Consider the following 27,158-nt stretch of genomic DNA (forward strand, 5'->3'; position numbering starts at 1 on the left):
CAATGGAGAGCCCTTCTGCTGGCCACTAGCTGCTGATGGTAACCAATTAGTGCTCGCTGCTGTTAGACACAGATGATGGCTTTGTAACACAGACAACATCTAGAAGATGTGGAGGGAACTTAGCTCCTGAGCCTGCTCCACACACGGGCAACACATCAGTGATGTACAGAACTTTGAATGGATTGAGATATGGGAAGTTTGGAAGCTAACTCAATTCCTTGAACTCTTTTTAGTTCTTCTTAGGCCATTCCTGAGTAACATCTACTTGAATGCCAGGACCCTTGGTTTTCCCAGAGCATCCTGGTGCCATCTCTTTTCCATGTAATCGACCTACCTGTCTTCAGCTATCCATATGATGGTGTATAAAGAAGACAGGAAATATCAAGCCAGGCTACCATCTTCTATTGCTCCACAGTCTAGTTATGTTGCTCATGTAACCATTGTAGGTGTTTTCGGAAATGCAGAGGGGTTAGGATGGACCACTTTTTGTTGGCGCTCACCACCATATACCGAGCACGCCCCACAATTCTCTTTTGGAGATGTTCTGTTTATCATCTACCAATCACAATTTGGCCCGTGTCAAAGTTGTGTATTTCATTTCATTTGCCCATTTTTCCTGTTTCTAACACATCACCTTTAAGAACTTACTGTTCAGCTTACTACTTAGTATATCCCACCCCTGGGCTGGTGCCATTGTGAAGAGGTGGGATAATGAACATAATCGTCGTCCAATCTTGGTCCTTCTAGCTCCTTCTGGTTGGTGTACAATAAAGAGGTGTCCCACACTAATTCTCGTAATTCACTGTGATTGACAGGACTGTAATTATTAGGTTCTCACTACCTGTTACATCCATGGATTCCAGACATGCTATTCTAAATGTAGTAGTACTCCCTGACCACATTCACTGCTCTTACAAAAATACATTTTACAACACATATTGTGTGTTGCAATACATATGTGCAATGGGGCCTATTAATGAAGAGTATTAGAGGCAACAGCGTCTTCTAAAGAATTTCGGGTCAAGGGCCTAAGGAGAAGACCGTAAAAGTAGCTACGCTGCTCTTTACAGTGCTAAAGTTCTTTTTGGGTTCTATTTATTCATATATTGTAATGTATTTAAACAGGACCTTTTACCAGGTCAAAAGTAGCTAGTTTGTGCTACTATTTTATTTACACTGCACCCCGCATTATTGTGTGTTTTTTTTTTTTTTTAAACTACCATACAATTCTAGAGATATTGGCCTTTTTTATTTAGTGCTAGTTTTTATAGCCTTTTACCAACGGGGCGTCGCTTATAGGTTAATTATGCATAGCAGCCTAGAGACACGCCCCTGAAGAATCCTAAAACAACCAAAAAAGTTAGCGCTAAATAAAAAGGCTGATACCTCTAGAACCGTATAGTATATTAAAAAAGGAAATACTTAGGAGAGAAGCAGGAATAGCAGGAATAAAATTAAAGCGAAAACTGGTCACTTTTGACCTGGTGACGGTCCTTTTGTAAGGGTAGAAAAACAAGACTGCTATCTTTCAGAACCAGCAGCACATCTGTCCATGAGTTTAGTTTGATATGACGCTGTAATGCACACATGTAAAACTCTGGCCCTCGGGGTGGTTTTATTTGGCCTGCGACTCTAGAACCACCACAAATATGTGGGTCCATTATAATGTATGGAGGACTATGTGGTGCCCATAATGCTGTATGGAGAACTATTTGGGGCTCATTATTCTGTATGGGGGACTATGTGGGGCCCATTATACTGTATGGAGGACTATGTGGGGCCCATTATACTGTATGGAGGACTATGTGGGGCCCATTATACTGTATGGAGGACTATGTGGGGCCCATTATACTGTATGGAGGACTATGTGGGGCCCATTATTCTGTATGGAGGACTATGTGGGGCCCATTATTCTGTATGGAGGACTATGTGGGGCCCATTATACTGTACAGAGGACTATATCTGGCCCATTATTCTGTATGGAGGACTATGTTGGGCTCATTATTCTGTATGGCAGACTATGTAGGGCCCATTATACTGTATGGGGGACTATGTGGGGCCCATTATACTGTATGGAGGACTATGTGAGCAGGGTTGTGGAGTCCGTAAGCCAAACCTCCGACTCTGACTCCTCAATTTCCATGTCACCGGCTCCTCGACTCCGACTCCCTCATACATGGCTCATGTTTAAGTGATAAATTTACTGTAGCACAAACTAATCTCAGCTAAAAGTCTAGACCCTTAGATCAGGAATAGGACAGACATTTATAGGACATTTCATAACTTTCCCAAATTCTTATGAAAAAATATTCCCCACAAACTTCATTGAACTACTGTACCCAATTTCTTATATATTTTAGGAGTCGGAGTTGGTCCATTTTATACCGACTCCACCAAAATGGACACCGACTCTGACTCCACAGCCCTGTATATGAGGCCCATTATTCTGTATGGAGGACTATGTGGGGCCCATAATACTGTATGGAGAACTATGTGGGGCTCATTATTCTGTATGGAGGAATATGTGGGGCCCATTATACTGTATACTGGTTGGCCCGTGACTTTGTCCAAGTTTTTAATTTTGCCCCTCTGTGTGTTTGAGTTTTACCATCCCTGCTCTTATGGGACTGAGCTACAATACTGCTCAGAAAGCATACTTTTAAAAGCCATCCAGGGATTATGGACGAAGATGACTAATCTAAAATGCCGGTCACTTGACTGAGTGTTCTCTTCTTATACACACATAGAAATTTCTTAGTCAAGGGGAATGGGGTGGGGAGAAACTGCCGGGAACTGACCTCTTCGAATTAGGCTGAACTACATCTAGTCATATGTGGCAGAGTGCTCCATCGAGACTCCGGATGTGGATCAAAGACGTCACTGAATGACTGGCATCCTGCAGCAATATCATCGCTGTGTCAGTCATGTGCTCAAACCAGTCATGACTTTCAGGTCAGTGGGATAACCAAAAATTCATAGTTTTTTTTTTTTTTTTCTTGTTGTAAAAGAAAAAAAAAATCGAGTGTGTATCAACAATTTTTGAGGCCCATACCATTTTTATTTTTCCTTCCATGGAGCTGTGCGATGGCTTGTTTCTTTGCGTGATGAGCTGACGTTTTTATTTATATCAATTTTGGGTACATACAACATTTTGATCACTTTTTATATCACTTTTTTATGGAGTTGAGGTGACAAAGAACTACATGGCATTCTTCTCTGATTGGAGTAATTTTCTTTTTTTATTCTTAGTTTTATCCAGAAGCCATGATGACTTTTCACATACACAACTTATCTCTGCAGACTTCCCTCTTCTCTGGCTTTTTGCAGCACATCCCAAAATGGTGCCTTAAAAATAGCAGTGTCATTATATTAAACTATCTTCCCATGCTGTGCCCCTAAATAAATAATTACCTCGCAATGGGCTCCTTACATCATATGACCCCCACAATGGGGGTGGAATGGTATGGTACATTTCTTCTATGTTGTCCTCTCCTATAAAATATTGACTCTACACTATCCTCCTTTATAAACTATTATCGGCACGCTATTGGCCCTTATGAACTATAACCACCACACTTTCTTCCCTTATGAACTATAACTACCATACATACTGTCCGCCCTTACAAATTCATATTCACCACACTGTCCACCCTTATGAACTATAACCGCCACACTGTCTACACTTATTAAGTATAACTACCATACTGTCCGCCCTAATGAATTCTTATGCCAACACTGTCCATTCTTGTGAACTATAATCACCACTCCGTTCCACCATATGTACTATAACCGCCATACTGTCCCCCTTATGAACTATACATTTGGGGTTCATACAACATTTTACCTTATTTGCATCAACCCCCGAAAGTGCTGGTGCGCCACTCATATATTCGATTGTCTTGATATCTAAAAGCCGCAAATATAATTATATGCAGGAAGCCGGCGTTACTCCTGTTCTCCGAGCCAGCTGTCGGCATAACAAACTGTTTGGAGATCGTCTGATTCCCACTCACAGGGGACAGAGAAGAACAGGTCACATATGTACATTCTCTCCTCACTAACATGAATAGGAGTCAAACGATGCTTTATGACCTATGCCATACAACAAATATTATGTTGGGAAAACCACATTAATAACTTTTTCCTTAAAAGCAAAAAAAGAATCCAATAATTACTGGAAATTCTCTTTATTATCTTATCTATTATCAGAGGTCATACTGTATATTTAGGGTGTAAGCAATATAAGTATTCAGTGGAATGTTAGGGAAATAAGGATATTGTTTTGAGTAACTGCTTAGTTTCTAAAGTGGTCCCCCTGCAGCTACACTCTTGATAATGGCTAATTGCACCATAAAGTAAGGCAACTCATAAGCCACCTATTGCTAACCTCTTCCCCCATTTCTATTAAGGAGAGGGGTCAGGGTTGCCAACCATCTAGAAATTTCAGGACCATCCCTAAAAATAGGGCACTTTTTTTGCACTGACCTTAAAAAATCTATAGACATTTTATACAGAGAGCCTGGTGTGGGCTGGATTAGCTTTCTCAGCTCTGCTTCATGCTAAATCTAAAAGGTCTGATTGTGTCAGAACGGCTGCACCCAGTAAACTAATTGATACATCCTTAGATTCAACTTCTCTTTGCCTACATTACACTGCTCTCAGATGAGGTGGCAAAAACCTGCTGACAGATTCCCTTTAAGGGACAAGTATTAATCTAAGTGGAATGGCTCTGTGGAGGGATAAGTGAACTGGAGAAACAGAAAGTGGCAGGAAGCAGACGAAAGCTGGAAGGGGCATTTTAAAGGGGTTAGTCATAGACTGTAGGTGAATGGGAACATTGTAAGATGAGGGCAACAGCGAGGCACTATCTAGCATGGATAGATGTCTGTGGGGAGAGGAGGAGGCTGGAGAAATTAAAGTTGAAAGTGGAGGAGGGGGGAAACCATAAGAAATGACCAGACCTGTAGGCCGGCCCCTCTCTTTTTCTGGAGTCCTTTCTGCTGCTAATAGCTCCTGGTCCTCTGGCTATTACATCTCCCACCTTACTCCCAGCTGGCTGAAATCTCCAACTCTTCATTGTAGCAAGCTTATCTTGTTCTAAGTGCCTGACTCTTTATATGACCCTTATAGTTAACTATGATAAAAGAATTAGGCCCTACAAAGTAATGGGGTTGTTCTTTTCCCCCAAAGTAACATTATTTCTTGCCACAGATGACAACGGCCGTCAGTTTGGCCTGGCCCCTGAAGGCAGTTCCAGCTATTCTGCCCTGATGGTGGCCCTGAGTGTCATCACCTCCTTCTATTATACAACCACAGCAGTGACATCACCTCCTCCAATGTATTATTGCAATATCAAACACAGCCTACAGACAAGAGTGCATTATACCCCCAGACAACCCATTGAAATGCAAAACATTGAAAGATAAGACACATGAGACAGAGAAGCTTTTCATGTCCTAAACTGCTGCAGAATGTAGAATAGAGGAGATTGACCCACCAGCTCCCAGCTTTGCAGTGAAAGCTTTTTGTGGCTCCACTAAAGACCATGTGGTATAATTTCTTCTAGTATCAATAGATATCACCAGCTTTACCCTACAACTTTAATTTATAGTATTACTAGAATGCTATTATGACTCATGAGGTCTCTATAGCTGATGGTGAACCAGCACATCCAAACCAAATTAAATTCAGTCACTATGTAAAAAAAAAGCCAACACGTCTAATATGTAAAATGATATACATGAATATTGAATTACATTACTGCCATATTTACTATACCTATAAATGTGAAGTTCCTAGAGCATTGAATAACCAGAAAAGTAGTATGCATAAACAATTTGGGACCACCTAATAATTTTATTGACCCCAGGAAAAGGTGTCCTAAAACTCTAAATCAAACACTACTACTAAAACAATGGTTTAATACCGTTATCCTTACAGATTTATTTTTATTAATTTTTCTATCTTTATCATTAGTAATCTAAGATGTCTATTTTATCCTAACATTAAAACTGAAATGACTACTGTCATGTTGCCATCCTATCATTTTTATAAATAAGTCCCTTATACATTGAGTAGTTGATCCAGAAGAGGGCAACAACCCTGGACACATTCAGCCGATCTGTGACACAGGGAAAAATTCCTTCTCGACCCCAGGAAAAGGCGTTCTGTACTCTCTGCTGAGATATAACCGATGGAGGAGAACTGATTTTTTTTTTTCTTTTTTCAAATTCAAATTGCAGTTTTATTTCCTTTAAATCTAAATACAGATAGGCTATTCCTCACAATGCTGGTAGGTCAGGCACTGATTCCTCTAAAAGTTGTTTTACTGTTGGAAGTGAGACTTACCCTGTGATGCTTCATCATGTAGTCTATAAGTGGTATTAAACACATAGTTATACATTGTTACTTTGTATTTATGTATCGCCCTGAAGTAACTGGAAACAAGCATTTCCTACATAACCATCACCCGCCTTCATAATAGGCTATAAACTTATCGGCCATGATCACAACCCGGGTATTATTCCCTGCACCCACTGGACAGACAATCTACAAATGTAGTTTTTGTGCTGCTTACATCGACAAACAGGAAGACAGTCTCCTCTAAACACTTTCCCTTTTTGTCAACTTTTAATGATTAACAATATATCTTTTTATAATGGCTGTTAAAGGGAATCTGTCAGCAAGTTTTTTCTATGTAATCTGAGAGTAGCATAATGTAAGGGCAGAGAGTCTGATTCCAGGGATGTGTCACTTGCTCAGCAGCTTGCTGTATGTTCAATACAATCAGTGCTTTATCAGCAGGAGATTATCACTGCTGGACTAGGTCTCACATGCAGACCAGTCCAGCTAATCTGTGTAACCCCGCCCTCACCACTGACTGGCAGGTTCCTGTGTACACTATGTATTGTCAGTAAGCTGCCAATCAGTGGTGTGGGTGGGGTTATACAGAGCGCAGCATTCTGAGCACAGCTATATCTACAGCAGAGAAAACAGGGATTCTATCAGACTGCACCAAGCAGCCCTGTAAGTGACACATCGCTGGAATCAGAATCTCTGCCCTTACATCATGCTGCTATCAGATTACATAACAAAAACATACTGACGGATTCCCCTTTTTACCATATTCTTCTTTATTTTTCCATAAAGCTGTGACGTATCAAAAATTTTTTAACACAAAGTATTAATGATCAGATGATTAGAATTGTCTCTTTTGCAATGGAGAATGATCACCTAGGAGAATATTATGATCAATATATAAAAGAATTTCTGCCCATGCAATGGCCTTATTTAAAAACTGGGTGTGGTGATAGCGAGGTGGGACCTTACATTTAGAGACACAATCTACCTAGTCTGATAAAACACAAACACGTACTGTTCATGTCTTTTATTGAGTGCATTAAGTAATTGTCTGCAGTGCAAGGTGAATTAATCATCTTTAGATCCCCTTTTAGCAGGAATCACATTCACCAAACATTCTGTGTAGCTTATTAAGATTTGCACAAGGTTGATGATGGATTTTCGACCTTTCCTCCTTGCAAATGTGTTTCAGTTCATCAATATTTCTGGGATGCCTTGCTTTGCGGCCCTCTTCAGGCCATGCCCCAGCATCTCTTTAGTGTTCGGCTACGTTCCCACGTTCAGGACCCGCTGCAGCCCCGACGCTGCAGAACTTCAGCAGCATGTCCGCACTATGTTATGCAAATTAGCGGACTTTTTTATACACATGCACATTTTCCCCATCTAAGTAAGTCTATGGGGAAGATCTGCATGCGTACCTGCAAGACAAATTGACATGCTGCAGATCTGAAAGACGTTCCGCATGTCGGTTTCCGCGGGTGATCCGCATGTGCACAGAGACGCACAGTGGACATTGAATTTTTTAAAAATCCCATCCATTATGCTGTAATATCTGGCCTCTGTGGTTAACGCTGGATAAATACGCAGCTTCAAAAACACAGCAAATCCTGAACATGGGAATGCACCCTAAAGGGCAAGTCTTGAAAAATCATCTTCTTCATCCACTTGTTCCTTTGGCAACTTCTACTTAAAACCTGTGCACATGTTGCAGATTTGTCACTTTTTTTCTGCTCAGATTTGGGTTTCCTATTACCAGCAAAGTGAAAAAGAATCCTGAAGTCTCGTGCACACGTTGCTTATTTTTGATGTGCAGATTTAAATCTGCAGCATGTCAATTCTTTCAGCATTTTTGCTGCAGATTTCACTTATACTAATGACTGGGGAAAAATCTGCACCAAAACCACATGTAAAAAAACTTGCCTCCTATTTTATGTAGCATTTTTCCTGCCAAAAGATTTCTGCACCATTTCTGCATCTCTTGGCAGGAAAAATATGCGTTTTTGCTGCGTTTTTTCCTTTTTTTTGGTGCAAATTTTTCCCCAGTCATTAGTATGAGTGAAATCTGCAGCAAAAAGGCTGAAAGAATTGACATGCTGCAGATTTTGATCGGCACCAAATCTGCTAGTCACAAATGAGCAACATGTGCATGAAAAACTCAGTGAAATCTGCAGTGAAAAAACGCAGCAAAACGCAACGTGTGCACACAGCTGAACAGTTCAGAAAATGTTGTTTTGTGTGATAAAGAGTGTACAGTATTCCTTGGAATCTTGTGGCCTATAGTGAAAGGATTAACCGCCTGTTATTTAAGTACCTGCCCTATTAGCCATATCTTTTTTTTACCATTATGCTAATTATGAATTCATAATTATAAGTTTTCTCAGAAGCTCACCTTATAAGAAAGAAAAAATGAAATAAATGACAATTAAGAAACACAGATTTTTTTTTTCTTACGGACATTGAAAGTTCCATATTGTTAATTTGTAGATGGTTGTCAGCCTTAGGTCATGACCATAAATACTAATACTTTAATTATTTCTTTTTTTCTTAGGCATTTGAAGAAAGTCATCTAGCTTCCCTTAATCCCATTACTCAGTTCAATGCATGGTTCCAGGAAATATTGCAATGCCCTTCCATTGCAGAGCCTAATGCCATGTGTCTGTCCACTGCCACCAGGTAATGACCTTCTTTCAGTATGCTGATTTTTAACATCATATTCCTTTAAATCTGTCAGTAGTATCAACCCTGCTAAGCCGTCTATATGGGCATGATGATTATAGGAAGCTGAATAACATGATACCTTGATATCTGCGATCCAATGTCTTATTCCAGAGATATCCACATTTTTCTTATATGTAAGTGAGCTGCTAAAGAATATGGGCAGGACACTAATTTTAAATAATAGGCAGCATTACCAGTGTGATGTGTGATGGCCGCTCTCTGCTCTCCTGATCTCACTGCAGAGCTGTGTGTGATTATATCTGACACATCTGCAGGTTCCTCTCAGCTTCAGCCTCCAGCTCACAGGCAGATAGATTTACAATACAGCAGAGCTGTGAGAGCTGCAGCAAACATGTTTGTAAGGAGACAAAGTTCAATTCTACTGTTCTTTGTTAGAATGGAGCTGGCTAGCAAATTTTTGCCTGGGGGGGCAATCACAAAGCACTGGCCCACGAGTTGCGTCAGCCCACCTTTATCCTGCTTATCTCTGGCCGTTACATTAACCCCTTTCTGACGTGGTCGGAAAGGCCGGTTCAGTGGGGGCTCCGGCACTGAGCCCGGACTGAACCGAGCACATGTCAGCTGATTCTTACAGCTGACATGTGCCCGCAACAGCCGCGGGTGGAATCGCGATCCACCTTCGGCTGTTAACTAGTTAAATGCCACTGTCAATCTCTGACAGCGGCATTTAACAGCGCCGTGCCGGAAGCGCGTCACTTAGCCTGCCCATCGGTGACCGCGGGTCACTGATGGGCGGCCATGACAACCCTGGGTCTGCAGCAGACCCCAGTGGTTGTCATGTAAAGATTGCTATGAGCGCCACTTAGTGGTCGGGCTCATAGCACAGGAGCATTTCTGCTACATAGAGGTGATCTGCTCATCACCTCTATGTAGCAGAGGCGATCAGACAGTTGCTGCTTCTAGTCTCCTATGGAGACTATAGAAGCAAGCAAAAAGTGTAAAAAAAATGTTTTAAAAAATATAAAAAAAAATAAAAGTTTAAATCACCCCCCTTTTGCCCCATTCAAAATAAAATAATAAAAAATAAACCCCACATACACATATTTGGTATTGACGCGTTCAGAATCGCCCGATCTATCAATATAAAAAAGAATTAATCCGATCGGTAAACGGCGTAATGAGAAAAAAATTCCAAACGCCAGAATTCCTTTTTTCGGTCGCCCCAACATTGCAATAAAATGCAATAACGGGCGATCAAAACATCAGACCTACCCCAAAATGGTATCAATAAAAACTTCAGCTCGGCGCACAAAAAATAAGCCCTCACCCGGCCCCAGATCCGGAAAAATGGAGACGCTACGGGTCTCAGAAAATGGCGCCATTTTTTTTTTTTTAGCAAACTTTGGAATTTTTTTTCACCACCTAAATAAAAAAGAACTTATACATGTTTGGTGTCTACGAACTCATAATGACCTGGAGAATAATAATAGCAGGTCAGTTTTAGTATTCAGTGAACATGGAAAGAAAAAAAAAAACACTGTGGAATTGCATTTTTTTTTGCAATTTCACCACACTTGGATTTTTTTTCCTGTTTTCCAGTACACAATATGGTAAAACTAGTAATGGCGTTTAAAAGTACAACTCGTCCCGCAAAAAATAAGCCCTCACATGGCATGGCCATATTGACCGAAAAATAAAAAGGCTATGGCTCTGGGAAGAAGGGGAGCAAAAAACGAAAACTCAAAAATAGAAAATGCTACGGTCATGAAGGGGTTAAAGCAGCAGTGGATAAAGGCTTTCAAAATAAGGGTGGCTGGTACATAGATACAGAAACAGAACTGAGCTCACTGCATAGGAACAAAAGAGAGCATACTGCATAGATACAGGAACAGAACGGCGCTTACTACATTGATACAAGAGCAGAACCAAGCTTACCACATAGATACGGGAACAGAACCAAGCTTACTACAAAGATATGGGAACAGAACCAAGCCTACTACATACATACAGAAGCAAACCCAAGCTATCTACAGAGATGTGGGAACAACATGATGTCAGAATAAAAAGTCTGTGGATTGGGAATTGCAAATTATTCTCACAGTTTTTCCTAATTCATCAAACAGCAAGTTGTTTTGACAAAAACTGAACACTATACAAAAGCTATATAGTGAGTCCCTTTTGCATACCATCTTTGAAAAAACTTAAAAAAACATTTTTTGGGAAACATTATTTTCATTTAAAAAAATATATATTCTGATTTTGTTTTAGGATCCGGCCATTTTCACACTCTCTGCACTCGTCACATCACAGCTTCTTATGAGCCTACTTACAATCATGTGCCAACCTTTCTTTTCTACTTTTCTCAATTGAAACCATGAGAGAAGCATAAAAGAAAGCGGGTGGCAAGTGATTGTCTCTGTGCGCATTGCATATGGAGCGGAAATGTGACAAGCGCAGAGAGTGGGAAAACAGCCAAACCCTAATAGTACATTACACAATATGAAGACCCGAGGTCTCCCGTGGGCATAATACTACTCGGACAACATAGGCTGAAGGTAAAACAATGTGGCAATACTTTATTGAACCACCAAACGGACAATAAACACATAAGACAGTCCCAGCAAATACCCAACATGGTACAATATTACACAGTCTCACCCTTCCGCTGGCCCACCGGGGATAGAACAGCTGCGACTTTGGGACTTCCAGGGCAAACTACCTCAACCAGTGGCCCCCCGCTTTTGGCGGGCCCCCAAAGAGAGGAGGTAGCTGCAAGATTAGGAATCTGACAGTCCATTGAGATACAAGGCCAGGAGACCCGAGGGTCCCACCCTGGCCTCTCTGAGAGTTTCCATGAGGCCAGATGACCGTCTGGTCACAATCTGGCTTCTCCGAATGTCTCCATGGTTTCCAGGCGACCGGAGGGTCCCACCTGGCAACCCCAAACAACATATCCATGTGGCCAGGTGACTTCATCGTCCCAACCTGCTCTCCCCAAATGTATCCATGGGTTCTCTGATGGTCTATGGAGCAGATCCATATCTTTCCAGTCAGGGCCATATACCATTAGGTTCTCTCTGGATCGAGCCATGCTACCAAGCTGATGTCCCGAAGACTCTGTCTGATCTTTGATTCTCTGTTTCAATTATCCAGCAGGATAGAAAAACCTTTTTTATATTTACATATGTGGTTAAGGTCATCAGTCACAGGTCGAGGGGTGGAGGGGGGAAGGTGTAGTGCTCAGGTCTCATTGTTTGAGCTATTCTCCCTGCTCTTGTAAATAAACTAGCTGACTTTAGCACAATAGGTAATTAGCATATTAAGAAACATGATTGTTTCCAAACCAAGAGAAGTCAATATTCATGTTTATACACATAATAGTATGCCCTTCTTGACCAGCCAAAGAAAAATACATACGTCATAAGTGAACACAAAGATAATAGTGTATTTCTCTTGGCCTGACAAATCTAAACGTCTGGCTGATTAAGATTAGAAGCTGTTTCGTCACACACCATGTTAAGAGTCAGGGTGAAATCCAACAAGTGTACTGGAGACCTCTTTAAAAGGAACTTGTCACCTGGAGAGATGCTATTTATATGCATGTATAGGGTTAATCTACAGGTAAATAGCGTTTAAAGCCTGATTAGCCAGCATACTAGAAAAGAAAATTAAGTTTTATTCCCCCTGCTGCCACTCTGCTTCTTGTCATGGGGACAGTGCAAGGAGGCGTTACAGTCACCGCTCACTACAAAGTGAGCATGCTGTAATAATGTCCCGCCACTTTGTGACATCTTCCAAGAAGCCCAACCTCAGGCCGGGCTTCATAGAATGTCCAAAATTGCAGTAACACATGGCAAGCCATCAGAAACCTACAACTGTATCACAGGGGGCTGATGGGAGTTGGTGAGCTCATGTCCTGGCCATCGTGCCATCTAACAAGGGCATTTAAATACTTTAAACAGCAGCAATCAAGGTGAGATCTGATCACTGCTGTTACAGGCAGACGCCAGCTATGTATCATAGTCGTCATCTGCCTGGTATGGAGCGGGCTCAGGTCCTGAACCCACTCCATACAAGCACATCCCTATGGTGACATAGTTATGTCAAGGTGCACAAAGGGGTTAATTTTACTTGTTTGTTGGTAAACTTGGAAAGACAACTGGAAACCTGTAACACAGATGGGAACCAGCGCTTATAGATTTATTAAATGTGCCCCAAACATACAAATGTTGTTACACACCACAATACACTATTACATACATGCATCTTACAAAAATACATACAATTCCAGATACACAGACACATTCGCAGACATGCACACATACAGTACGCAGACATCAGGGCCGGCTCCAGCTTTTCGTTGGCCCCGGGTGAAATAGTCTCAGTGGGCCCCTTTAACACATAACACGATTAATGATGCACAGATACCGCAGAGAAATAATAGGTATAGTATAATGCAAAGTATTCACTTACTTCTTACATTATATTAGTGATATCTATTATAAATTCTACAATAGCTCAGAAACTGTGTGCGGCCATGTCTGTGAAAGTGATGGCCATCAAGCTACCCTGCATAGCTGCTGGGGGGAGCAGCCCAGAGGCATTTGCCCCCTGCCCCCTGGCCCAGCTCGCCCCTGTTGTTAGACATGTAAATGCCTCACATTGGTAACTCCTCCTTTCATTTAAAGCACCACTCCAGCGTTTTTATTTATTTATTTATTACAGCACTGGAGCGGTGCTACTAATCTAAGTTCCCTGGCTATAGTCTTACACTTACCAGCTGCCATCTTCATCTTTTATTGGTGCCGCTCTGGTCGGTCTTCAGCAATTTGTTACCTGCTCGATCGCTCCAGTGGGAACTTAGAACACTACTCCAGCGCTGAAATAAAAAAAATGCCGGAGTGGTGCTTTAAATTAAGCTCTGGTCAGTGTCCGGTCCATAGTCCTGAACAGGTCATTTACATATAATAAAACGTGTATTTCTTTGGAATAAGACATCGGATCACAGGTATCATGTTATTCCGCTTTCTATGACCTGCATGTCCATAGAGATGGCTTAGGTGGGGTTGATCCTACGGACAGATTCCATTTTATGACCTGTCTACTTGATCTTGCACATTGTTTTCTTAGGCTCTGTTCACATCTGCATTTCTCAATTCCATTGTTCTGCTTAGTTGGGTTTCTGTTATGACATCTTGTAAAATGAATGAATCTGTTACAGAACCTCCAACTCCAGTGTGAACACAGCCTTACCTACCTTAACTCAACATACCCTTTTCCCTTCTGCGTAGGGATGGGAAACCCTCTGCACGTATGGTTCTTCTCAAAGGGTTTGGTTCTGATGGGTTCCGATTCTACACTAACCGGGAAAGCAGAAAAGGGAGAGAGCTGGTGAGGGACATTAAGAGAATATACCATATGTATTATAATAATATATATATTAATCTGTAATTTAAAGGAACTTGTCATGTAAAAAAAACACTATTACCCTGCATATATGGGGTTCATCTGCAGGTTAATAGTGTCCTAAAGCTGTGTGAGCCCCTGCACTGAAAGCCCAGCTACTGAGAGGAAATTAACCTTACATCTCTCGGCAGCCTCCGGCTTTCAGTCATAGAGGCACGGCTTCAGTCACCGTTCCATGTACTGTGAGCAGCAACAGTACCCGCCCCGGCACTGACTGACAGTCGGCTCTGGAGTGTATCAGTGCTGAGCTGGCTGTCAGCCAGTGTCAGGGCGAGGTTACAGCTGCCACTCACTATGCATTGAGCAGTGACTGAAGCTGCACCTCTATGACTGAAAGCTGGAGGCTGCCGGGAGCAATAAAGTTAATTTCCTACCGGTAGCCGGGTTTTCAGTGCAGCGTCCGAGCGGCTTTAGAACACTATTAATTTGCAGATTAACCCCATATCTGCAAGATAATAGTGTTTTTTGACATGACAGGTTCCCTTTAAAGAGGACTTCCCAGCTTTCCTGACATGTCTGTTTTAGTAAATGTTTGTATTGTGAATAAAAGAACAATTCTTAAAATGGTACATAGTCCCATTTCTCTTTTACTTCTCCTGGTATAATATGCATAAATTGACAAATGGGTGTTACCATGGCCTTCTTTCATACTGATTACATGGATAACGAGAAGTCTGGTTGTTTAGCTGACAGCTGTAGATGCTTCTTTATGTATATTATTCTTTCTTTATTTTGTCCTGCTTCATCTTTGCAGGAGACTAACCCGGTAGCTTCGTTGCTGTTTTTTTGGGAGCCCCTGAATCGCCAGGTAAGAGCCTTTCATGGGATGCAAGCTGTAACTCTTTCTGGACACAACCGAGTAAAAGACCAGAAGACCACCTCCTCTAATTGTGCAACCCCCACTTTCCATCTCTAATTTCCTCTAATTGCTTTTTGTCCTGAGCATTCATTTTTTGCACCCCGTGCTTGTGTTCAACAACCGCTGTGCTTTGATCAGTATTGCACATTGCTGAACAGAGTCTGTGTTAAAATTTTGCCATGGGATATTTTTTCTGTTAGTTTTTAATCTTTACATTTGCACCACCACCCTCCATATGTCCATCGTGTAACTGCACATATCATTGATCAGCGTCCGAGATCAGTTTTTGATGCAGACTTTTTTTTTCACATTTGCACCACCTCTGTGTGTACATCCTGCAACCGCTGAGCGTTGCTCAATTTTTAGTGTAGGTTTGTCGGTAAAAAAGAATATAAATTGTAGAAAAAAATATATAAAATAATTACGACGGATAGGAGTTACGACTAGCTCTATTGGTAGGATTGCAGATATTGCAGTGTGAGTGACATTCATTTTTTTTGTCAAAAAATATTAGTTAGTGCCGTATACACACTTCCCTGACTGATCACATGGGTGGCCGCATGACACACTTCCGGCCACGGCAGGGGCACGTGACCGCATCCCCAGGATATTTAAACAGGTCCTGCTGGACACTGTAATACATTGTGCCCTTGATAAAGCATATTGATACACACGTAACGTGCGTCGGGCATCCTATTGCTATCCACTTTGTTCCTCCAAGGTCTACACCCCACTGGTAAGATCCAGCCTGGTTGGTATATCGTGGATGTATTATATATATATATACAGTACAGACCAAAAGTTTGGACACACCTTCTCATTTAAAGATTTTTCTGTATTTTCATGACTATGAAAATTGTACATTCACACTGAAGGCATCAAAACTATGAATTAACACATGTGGAATTATATACTTAACAAAATAGTGTGAAACAACTGAAAATATGTCTTATATTCTAAGTTCTTCAAAGTAGCCACCTTTTGCTTTGATGACTGCTTGGCATTCTCTTGATGAGCTTCAAGAGGTAGTCACCGGAAATGGTCTTCAAACAATCTTGAAGGAGTTCCCAGAGATGCTTAGCACTTGTTGACCCTTTTGCCTTCACTCTGCAGTCCAGCTCACCCCAAACCATCTCGATTGGGTTCAGGTCTGATGACTGTGGAGGCCAGGTCATCTGGCGTAGCACCCCATCACTCTCATACTTGGTCAAATAGCCCTTACACAGCCTGGAGGTGTGTTTGGGGTCATTGTCCTGTTGAAAAATAAATGATGGTCCAACTAAACACAAACCGGATGGAATAGCATGCCGCTGCAAGATGCTGTTGTAGCCATGCTGATTCAGTGTGCCTTCAATTTTGAATAAATCCCCAACAGTGTCACCAGCAAAGCACCCCCACACCATCACACCTCCTCCTCCATGCTTCACGGTGGGAACCAGGCACGTAGAGTCCATCCGTTCACCTTTTCTGCGTCGCACAAAGACACGGTGGATGGAACCATAGATCTCAAATTTGGACTCATCAGACCAAAGCACAGATTTCCACTGGTCTAATGTCCATTCCTTGTGTTCTTTAGCCCAAACAAGTCTCTTATGATTGTTGCCTCTCCTTAGCAGTGGTTTCCTAGCAGCTATTTTACCATGAAGGCCTGCTGCACAAAGTCTCCTCTTAACAGTTGTTGAAGAGATGTGTCTGCTGCTAGAACTCTGTGTGGCATTGACCTGGTCTCTAATCTGAGCTTCTGTTAACCTGCGATTTCTGAGGCTGGTGACTCGGATAATCTTATCCTCAGAAGCAGAGGTGACTCTTGGTCTTCCTTTCCTGGGGCAGTCCTCATGTGAGCCAGTTTCTTTGTAGCGCTTGATGGTTTTTGCAACTGCACTTGGGGACACTTTCAAAGTTTTCCCAATTTTTCAGACTGACTGACCTTCATTTCTTAAAGTAATGATGGCCACTCATTTTTCTTTACTTAGCTGCTTTTTTCTTGCCATAATACAAATTCTAACAGTCTATTCAGACTGTGTATCCACCAGACTTCTGCACAACACAACTGATGGTCCCAACCCCATTTATAAGGCAAGAAATCCCACTTATTAAACCTGACAGGGCACACCTGTGAAGTGAAAACCATTTCCGGTGACTACCTCTTGAAGCTCATCAAGAGAATGCCAAGAGTGTGCAAAGCAGTCATCAAAGCAAAAGGTGGCTACTTTGAAGAACCTAGAATATAAGACATATTTTCAGTTGTTTCACACCTTTTTTTAAGTATATAATTCCGCATGTGTTAATTCATAGTTTTGATGCCTTCAGTGTGAATGTACAATTTTCATAGTCATGAAAATACAGATAAATCTTTAAATGAGAAGGTGTGTCCAAACTTTTGGTCTGTACTGTATATATATAGATATATATATATATCTATATATATCCAAAGAATGCAGCAGCACTCCATATGGCCAAGATACGTCTTAACAATGAAAATAATGAAAATATTAGATCTAAACTGTTTTGCTTACCAACAAGTACTTACAAACAATGAAGGTTTTTAGCACATAAATTGGCCAATTCATGTGTGCCCATCAACCATGGCAAGGTAACCTCCCCCTGATGGGTAACTAGTCTGCCTAACATGCCACTTTTGGGCTACAAGCCTACAACTAAACGGACAAACATGTCTTCTTCTGGGCTAAAAATACCTACATTTAAAGGGCAAGCAGAGCTGTTTATACAACACCTGCTGGTTAATGGGAGGAGTGCAGAATCAGGCAAGAGGCAGTTACACCCCCTTATAGTAATACAAACCAGAGAAACCTGACGAGCACCTCCTAGTGTGAACTAGTGTCAGCTGCCGTAACTATAAAATATATCAAAAGAATGCAGCAGCACTCCATATGGCCAAGATATGTCTTAACAATGAAAATAATGAAAATATTAGATCTAAACTGTTTTGCTTAGCAACAAGTACTTACAAACAATGAAGGTTGGCAGCTGGCACCAGTTCACACTAGGAGGTGCTGGTCAGGTTTCTCTGGTTTGTATTACTATAAAGGGGTGTAACTGCCTCTTGCCTGATTCTGCACTCCTCCCATTAACCAGCAGGTGTTGTATAAACAGCTCTGCTTGCCCTTTAAATGTAGGTGTTTTTAGCCCAGAAGAAGACATGTTTGTCCGTTTAGTTGTAGGCTTGTCGCCCAAAAGTGGCATGTTAGGCAAAGTAGTTACCCATCAGGGGGAGGTTACCTTGCCGTGGTTGATGGGCACACATCAATTGGCCAATTTATGCACTAAAAACCTTCATTGTTTGTAAGTACTTGTTGCTAAGCAAAACAGTTTAGATCTAATATTTTCATTATTTTCATTGTTAAGACTTATCTTGGCCATACGGAGTGCTGCTGCATTATTTTGATATATTTTATAGTTACGGCAGCTGGCACCAGTTCACACTAGGAGGTGCTGGTCAGGTTTCTCTGGTTTGTATATATATATATATATATATATATATATATATATATAATATATATATATATGTGTATATATATATATCTGCGATTCAATGTCTTATTCCAGAGAAGTCCTAATTTTTCCTATATGTAAATGAGCTATTAAGATCTATGGGCCACAGATAGATCTCCCAGAGAATCTGCCTCTAGAGCTTATTTTGAAAGTGGAAGTTACCAGTGTGAGACATGTAGATCAGGAGAGCAAACTGTCAGTCATTACATAATGCCCCTTTGATTTAAAATAAGCTCTGGAGGCAGGTTCTCAGGTAGATCTATGTCTGGCCCATAGATCCTAAAAGCTCATCTACATATTAAGAAAAACATGGATTTCTCTAGAATAAGACATTGGATCGCAGATATCAAGTTATCATTTTATTCAACTTCCTATCACCTGCATGCCAATATAGATAGGTTAGGAGGGTTGATCCCACTGACAAACTCCCTTTAAAGATATCATCAATGAGTACCACATGTCCGTGAATAATTACATTTCTAATTTACCCTGCTAACGCAACACCCTTCTGTATCCTGATGTTCTCCACACAAGTTATACAGTGGCTTGCGAAAGTTTTCATCCCCCACCAACAACAACTATTGGCTTTTTACCTATTTTGTTACATTACAACCTGTGTTTAAATATTTTTGTAATCCGATTTGTGTGTGATGCATCACCACTAAATAGTCTGAGGCTGAGTTCACACGATGCGTTTTTAATGCGTTTCCGCGGCGTTTTTGCAGTTGCGTAAACGCCGCGGAAACGCATTAAAAACGCATGGTAGAAGGGCAGCAATGTTCCCCAATTGAAATCCGCATGTGCTGTGCCCATGATGCGGATTTTTCCGCAGTGTAAACGCTGCGCTCAAAAATCCGCAGCATGTCAATTAATTTTGCGTAAACGCGGCATTTTCGCCGCCATTGACTTGCATTAGAACGCGCCAATTCCGCAAGACTGCATTTGTACTTGCGTTATTGGCGCGTTCTAATGTGCGGATGGTACCCGGGTGTGGAGGAGAGGAGAGTCTCATCCACACCCAAGTACCATTAAAAAAGCTGTAAAAAAAAGAATAAAATAAAAAATAAATGTATATTTACCTTCTGTCGGCCCGCGCACCGCTCCTGCTTGGTTCCCGGCACTTGAGTTGAAGGACCTGCGCTGACGTCAGAGTCATGTGACGGGTCACGTGACGCTGACGTCGGCAGGTCTTTCAATTCAAAGTTGCCAGCGAGGGAGAACGGATTGAGCTGGACAGCGCGGACCATCGGAGGTAAGTAAATACACTCTCTCGGGTCACACTATATAAATCCATGCCGGCTGCATGGATTTATATAGTGTGACCTAGTTGTCAAGCACTTTCCAAGTGATGCTAAAATCGCCTGGAAAGCGCTTGTCAATCTGCATGCGGAAACGCATGTGGAAACGCATGTGAATCCGCATGTATTCTGCAGGAAAAACGCATGCACAATCTGCATGCGTTTTTTCTGCCAGGGAGATGCAGAAATGATGCAGAAATTTTCTGCTTCATTTCTGCATCGTGTGCACATACCCTAAGTTGGTGAAGTGAGAAAAATCTATGCATAAATTAAATTTATGGGATCAAATAATAAAAATTGGCGTATTTATTCACTCATTTGCTATGAAGCCCCTAAACATTTTTGTCGCAAGCAATTAACTTCGTAAGTCCCATGCTTAGTGAAAGGAAGTCCCCCTGTGTGCAATTTAAGTGTCACATGGTCTGTCAGTATATACACACCTTTTCTGAAAGGCCACAGATGCTACAACACAATAAAGCAAGAGGCACTACTAATCAAACAACTCCATGAAGACCAAGGAGATCTCCAAACAAGTCAGGAGCAAAGTTGTTGAGAAGTACAAGTCAGGGTTGGGTTTTAAAAACATATCCCAATCTCTGATGATCCCCCGGAGCATCATCAAAGCCATTATCATCAAATGGAAAGAACATGGTATCACAACAAACCTGCCTAGAGAGGGCCACCCACCAAAACTCTCAGCTCAGGTAAGCAGGGCATTAATCAGAAAGGCAGCACAAAGCCCAAAGGTAACCCTGAAGGAGCTGCAGAGTTCCCAAGCAGAGACTGGAGTATCTGTTCATATGACCACAATAAGCCATACACTCCATAGAGGTGGCCTTTATGGAAGAGTGGGCAAAAAAATCCTGTACTTACACACAAAAATTGTAAGGCTCATTTTGAGTTTGCAAAAAGATATGTGGGAGATTCCCAAAATGTTTGGAGGAAGGTGCTGTGGTCAGATGAAACAAAAATTTAACTTTTTGGCCACCAAGGTAAACGCCATGCCTTGCACTAAACCAACACAGCTCGTCACCTTTAAGAACACCATCCCCACAGTGAAACATGGTGGTGGCAGCATCATGCTATGGGGATGTTTTTTGGCAGCAGGGACAGGGAAAATGTGACGAGTCAAGGGGAAGATGGTGCGAAATACAGGGATATTCTTGAGTAGAAACCTGTTTCAGTCTGTCAGTGATTTGAGACTGGGACGGAGTTTCACCTTCCAGCAAGACAATGACCCAAAGCATACTGCTAAAGCAACAGTTGAGTGGTTTAAGGGGAAATGTGTAAATGTTTTGAAATAGCCTTGTCAAAGCTCAGATCTTAATTCAATTGAGAATCTGTGATCAGACTTGAAGATTGCTGTTCACCAGAAGAAAACATCTAACTTGAAGGAGCTGGAGCAGTTTTGCCTTGAGGAATGGGCAAAAATCCCAGTGGCAAAATGTGGAGAGACTTATCCAAAGCTACTTGTATCTGTAATTGCCGCAAAAGGAGGCTCTACAAAGTACTGACATTAGGGGGGTGAATAGTTATGCACAATGAAGTTTTCATTTATTTTGTCCTATTTGTTGTTTGCTTCTCAATAAAAAGAAAACTAAATGTTCACAGTTGTAGGCATGTTCTTTACATGAACTAATACAAACTCTCAAAAAAAACACACAGTGAAATTCCAGGTTGTGAGGTAGCAAAACAAGGGGGTGAATAACTTCGCAAGCCACTGTACATTCCACCACATTAGGTCTACAGGAGACCCCTGTAGTTGTCATTGCCATGATGCTATAAGTGCCGCCCAAAGGTCGGCGCAGCAGGGCTGAAGCACTGCTATGTGTAACACAGGCGATCGGATAATCGCAGCTCCTTCCATGGAGACTTAATAAAGCATGTGTAAAGTAAAAAAAAAAAGTTTTTTAAAAATATAAACAGATTATGAAAATATAACAGTTCAAATCGCCGCGTTCAGAATCACCCGATCTATCAATATAAAAAAAGAATTAATCCGATCGGTAAACGGTGTAACGAGAAAAAATCGAAACGCCAGAATTACATTTTTTCGGTCGCCTCTACATTGCAATAAAATGCAATAACAGGCGATAAAAAGATCGTATCTACCCCAAATTGGTATAAATAAAAACGTCAGCTCGGTGCGCAAAAATAAGCCCTCACCTGGCCCCAGATCCCGAAAAATGGAGACGTTATGGGTCTTGGAAAATGGCGCCATAACTCTAGATCAGTAAAAGTGATCCAGAGTTATTACCACACAAAGTGACACATGTCAGATTTGAAAGATGTCTCAGGAAGTTGAAAACAGGCTGCAGCAGTTAAGGGTTAAAGCCGTTAATATATTTTACATAAAATGTAAAAAACTTGGAAATATAAGATCCCTGTGTCTCTTTGATCTTGCGTCTATCAGTTGTAATCAGCCTGTACATTACATATGGCTTAGTAGGATCTCTCATACTGTTCTGCCTGTGTGTCGCAGCAGTTCTGGCATTCTAGTCATAAACCAGGAGGCCCAGGATGAGCAGTGCTTTATGGCCTTCTCCTATGGACAGATTCAGAGCACTCAGTTGTGGGAGCTCAAGAATAAATATACATTTAAACAATGAAATTAACTTTTGTTTAGGACTTTTCCTGTAATCTATGCGCAAAGTACTGCAACTCTTTAAAAGGAAGTCTTACCAAGTAATAATTGCACTTTTTAAGATTTTTAACATTGTTTCACTTTAAAGGGAACCTGTCATGTCAGATGGAGCATGTAAACTGACCCCAGGTTGTTGTTAGTGATACAATATGCATCACTAACACGCTTTTTGCATTAAAATCGGGGCTATAATCTTTAGTAAAAAACACTTTATATAGTTATATCTCACTTGAGCGGCTCCCGTGCATACAATTGGGAGCGGGGGAGCCGTTTGTCACTGGGCACATGCGGTGACGCGCGGCTTTACAATACACATTGCGTAAGCAAGGCTGACAGTAAACAGTGCGCAAGCGCGGGACCACAACAAGACTATTCATGTGATGTCAGCGCAAAGCGGGGATGATTCAGATTGAGTGGGCGGCAACAAGCCGCACTGAATACAGTAATGAACACCCCTATGTGTAAACGTGCAAGTAAAATATAAGTATATAAATTGTTTTTTACAAAAGATTATAGCGCCGATTTTAATGCAAAAAGCGTGTTAGTGATGCATATTGCAGATATGCATCACTAACAACAACCTGGGGGCAGTTTACACGCTCCAACTGACATGACAGGTTCCCTTTAAAGGGAACCTGACAGCTGATACATGCTACCCAATCCACTTGCTGTATGTGTCAGGCACTAACTATATGATCTCAGCCAGGTATGTTTGACTCTGCAGGCTGCGGCATTTCAAATAAAAATATATTTTAAATGCCAGTCGAAGACCGAGCCGCACAGAAGACTAGTCGGATAGGCTGGTCCCCAGCGGCTTCTCTCCACCTGCTGCCCTGGAGTGACAGGTCTCTCCCTGCATGCAATATATACTGTAGGTAGAGTCTTGTTAGTCGCTGGCAGCAGGCTGGGAGAGACCCACCTGTCCAGCTAGTCTCCCAGAGGCTTTTAAAGTATATTTTTTGGAAATTATACAGCCAGTATCTGATACATGCTGCCCAATCCACAGGCAGCATGTATCAGCTGTCCGATTTTCTTTACAGTGAAACCGTGTTAAAAATCTTTAGTAAAAGTGCAATTATTACTTAGTAAGTCTTTTAGACTCCTTAGTAAATATTGGTTTTATATAAAGGGTTTGTCCTATGACGTCTTTTCAGGAGAGCACTGACCCCCAACCTCCCACCCGGGATCTCATGTTTCATTGACCGTTTGGACCAGAGTCATCATTGCACCGCTGGCCTGAACGGTCTGCTCATGGTGATCATATATGAGGCAGTTTTGGCTCTGCAGCATTGGAGTAGCAAAGTAGTCCTGTCCGCTAATGGCACACTCCAGTGATCCAGCCTGCTTCAGAGCAGCACTTACAAACCCTATTGTAAAGCTCTTGTAAGCAATGTGTGTGTTCAGCCACCACTGCTAGACAACATCGGCGGTCGGGCCCTTAGGTAACGACCTATGAACAAAAAAAAATTGTCTCAGTTCTTGAAAATTAAATGGAACTTTAATTGCAAAGTTGCTTGTTTTTACAAGTACTTTGCAATCGTACCGATATAAGATGGGAATAACCCTTTTAAACTGTTTATTTAGCAGTGTAATAGATTTAGGTTTACATTCATTGCACACTGTGTCTGCACCCTACGTTTACTGTATACACCTGGAAACGTCCTTGTCGTCGTAGGTCCTATTTGGGCTATGTCAGGCTGGTATGTGTCAATATTCTGTTTTTCCAGCTGTGTAGAAAAGGGCAGCTGACTACGTTTTCATATATAGGGGGCCACAGCCATAAAAAATACGGTGTGCTGCATATTTTTTTATGACTGGACCCAATAGATGCTATGTTCTGCTGTATGTTTGTACTGTGACATACATTGTGGCCTTCCAATGGAGGTCTTCATCGTGCATATACCTCCAAAGAAAGGCTCGAACACTGTATGTACCAACTGTTTGAGACTGCTGATGCCTCCTGACTTTCAGCAGAATAGTGAGTGCTGTGCATTCATATGTAGTGCTATGCGTGGCACCTGAATCAGGCGCTGGATCTCTTATGAATCAGATATTTGTTTAGTTATGTTGTAATTTTAGGGAAGACCTGGTGGGCTGGCTTTCTTCAAGACATACCGTAATTTATTTAAACAACTATGGCTCCTCCATTTGTGGATATATCTAATCCAATAAAACAGTATATGGCCTTGCTGATTGATCATAGAGGGAGTTGTGTTTTGTTAAAGTATTAAACCTGGGATAACACTAACAACGCTCGGCCAAAATGCTGACACGTGCACCAAATTCATTGCTCGGGAACTTGCCCGGTCTCCTTGTGGCTTCTGCTACCTGTTATTTAAGTGTCTATGTCTTAGCGAGAAAACAATGGCACAGAGAACAACACAGAAACTGGAAAGCCTGCTCTTATCACAGCGAACCTCTCCCCATGATTCATGCAGAGCTCTGCTGATTGTCATCATGGGGTTAACAAGATTTCCATGGCAGCGTTGCTGTTAACCTGTTCCGCTCCATGCTTCCTCACGATGAAACTTTTGCAAGAAAGTAATAAATATTCATGAAAGAAGATGGAAAGTTACTTGTCTGCTGTCCATGTGTCTGCACATTGTTTACTTGTAGGTTAGAGTGACATAATACTGTGACACCAGAAAAACTGCAAATCCTCCAATCTCCACTGTGTTCCCCACCAGTCTTGAGACATAAACAGTGGGCAGCATGGTGGCTCAGTGGTTAGCACTGTTGCTTTGCAGCGCTGCGGTCCTGGGTTCGAATCCCACCAAGGACAACATCTGCAAGGAGTTTGTATGTTCTCCCCGTGTTTGTGTGCGTTTCCTCCAGGTTCTCCAGTTTCCTCCCACACTCCAAAAACATACTGATAGGGAATCTAGATTGTGAGCCCCGATGGGGACAGTAATGACAATGTCTGTAAAGCGCAGTGGAATATGATAGCGCTATATAAGTAAACTTGATAAATATTAATAAAGAATGTCACATCACTACAGCCACTGATCGGCTGCAGCCTTCACTATTACGTCAGAGTGCAAAAAACACTATTCTTTTGCTCGAATAATATTATGAAGGCTGCAACTAACCAGCAGCTGCTCATTGGTTTCATCAGTCACATGAAATTATGTCACGAGACACAGGAGCATATAGAGGGTTGACGCCAGTCCGGCAGGTACAGTTATATGAAAAAGTTTGGGCACCCCTATTAATCTTAAGCTTAATGTTTTATAAAAATTGGTGTTTTTGCAACAGCTATTTCAGTTTGATATATGTAATAACTGTTGGACACAGTAATGTTTCTGCCTTGAAATGAGGTTTATTGTACTAACAGAAAATGTGCAATCTGCATTCAAACAAAATTTGACAGGTGCATAAGTATGGGCACCTCACCAGAAAAGTGACATTAATATTTAGTAGATCCTCCTTTTGCAAAAATAACAGCCTCTAGTCGCTTCCTGTAGCTTTTAATGAGTTCCTGGATCCTGGATGAAGGTATTTTTGACCATTCCTCTTTACAAAACAATTCCAGTTCAGTTAAGTTTGATGGTCGCCGAGCATGGACAGCCCTATTCAAATGATCCCACAGATGTTCAATGATATTCAGGTCTGGGGACTGGGATGGCCATTCCAGAACATTGTAATCGTTCCTCTGCATGAATGCCTGAGTAGATTTGGAGCGGTGTTTTGGATCATTGTCTTGCTGAAAGATCCATCCCCTGCGTAACTTCAACTTTATCACTGATTCTTGAACATTATTGTCAAGAATCTGCTGATAATGAGTGGAATCCATGCGTCCCTCAACTTTAACAAGATTCCCGGTGCCGGCATTGGCCACACAGCCCTAAAGCATGATGGAACCTCCACCAAATTTTACTGTGGGTAGCAAGTGTTTTTCTTGGAATGCTGTGTTTTTTTGCCGCCATGCATAACGCCTTTTTGTATGACAAAACAACTTAATCTTGGTTTCATCAGTCTACAGGACCTTCTTCCAAAAAGAAATTGGCTTCTCCAAATGTGCTTTTGCATACCTCAGCCGACTATGTTTGTGGCGTGCTTGCAGAAACGGCTTCTTTCGCATCACTCTCCCATACAGCTTCTCCTTGTGCAAAGTGCGTTGTATAGTTGATCGATGCACAGTGACACCATCTGCAGCAAGTTGATGCTGCAGCTCTCTGGAGGTGGTCTGAGGATTGTCCTTGACTGATCTCACCATTCTTCTTCTCTGCCTTTCTGATGTTTTTCTTGGCCTGCCACTTCTGGCCTTAACAAGAACTGTCCCTGTCCCTGTCTTCTTCCATTTCCTTACTATGTTCCTCACAGTGGAAACTGACAGGTT

The 27,158-nt window shown here is 41.7% G+C and overlaps 1 protein-coding gene across 1 annotated transcript in view; it reads left to right on the plus strand.

Moving 5' to 3' along the window:
• The window catches only part of PNPO (pyridoxamine 5'-phosphate oxidase), a 60,637-nt gene that overhangs the window by 28,016 nt on the left and 5,463 nt on the right, over window positions 1-27,158 (plus strand). Inside the window, exons 2-4 of the mRNA XM_073683503.1 lie at window positions 8,909-9,033; window positions 14,331-14,430; window positions 15,260-15,313. Coding sequence (XP_073539604.1) covers window positions 8,909-9,033; window positions 14,331-14,430; window positions 15,260-15,313 — 279 coding nt within the window. The remainder of the gene's footprint in view (window positions 1-8,908; window positions 9,034-14,330; window positions 14,431-15,259; window positions 15,314-27,158) is intronic.

The sequence above is a fragment of the Phyllobates terribilis genome, unplaced genomic scaffold (assembly GCF_046119375.1).
Source record: "Phyllobates terribilis strain yellow unplaced genomic scaffold, ASM4611937v1 Scaffold_5__5_contigs__length_657084704, whole genome shotgun sequence".
NCBI classification, from domain to species: Eukaryota; Metazoa; Chordata; class Amphibia; order Anura; family Dendrobatidae; genus Phyllobates; species Phyllobates terribilis.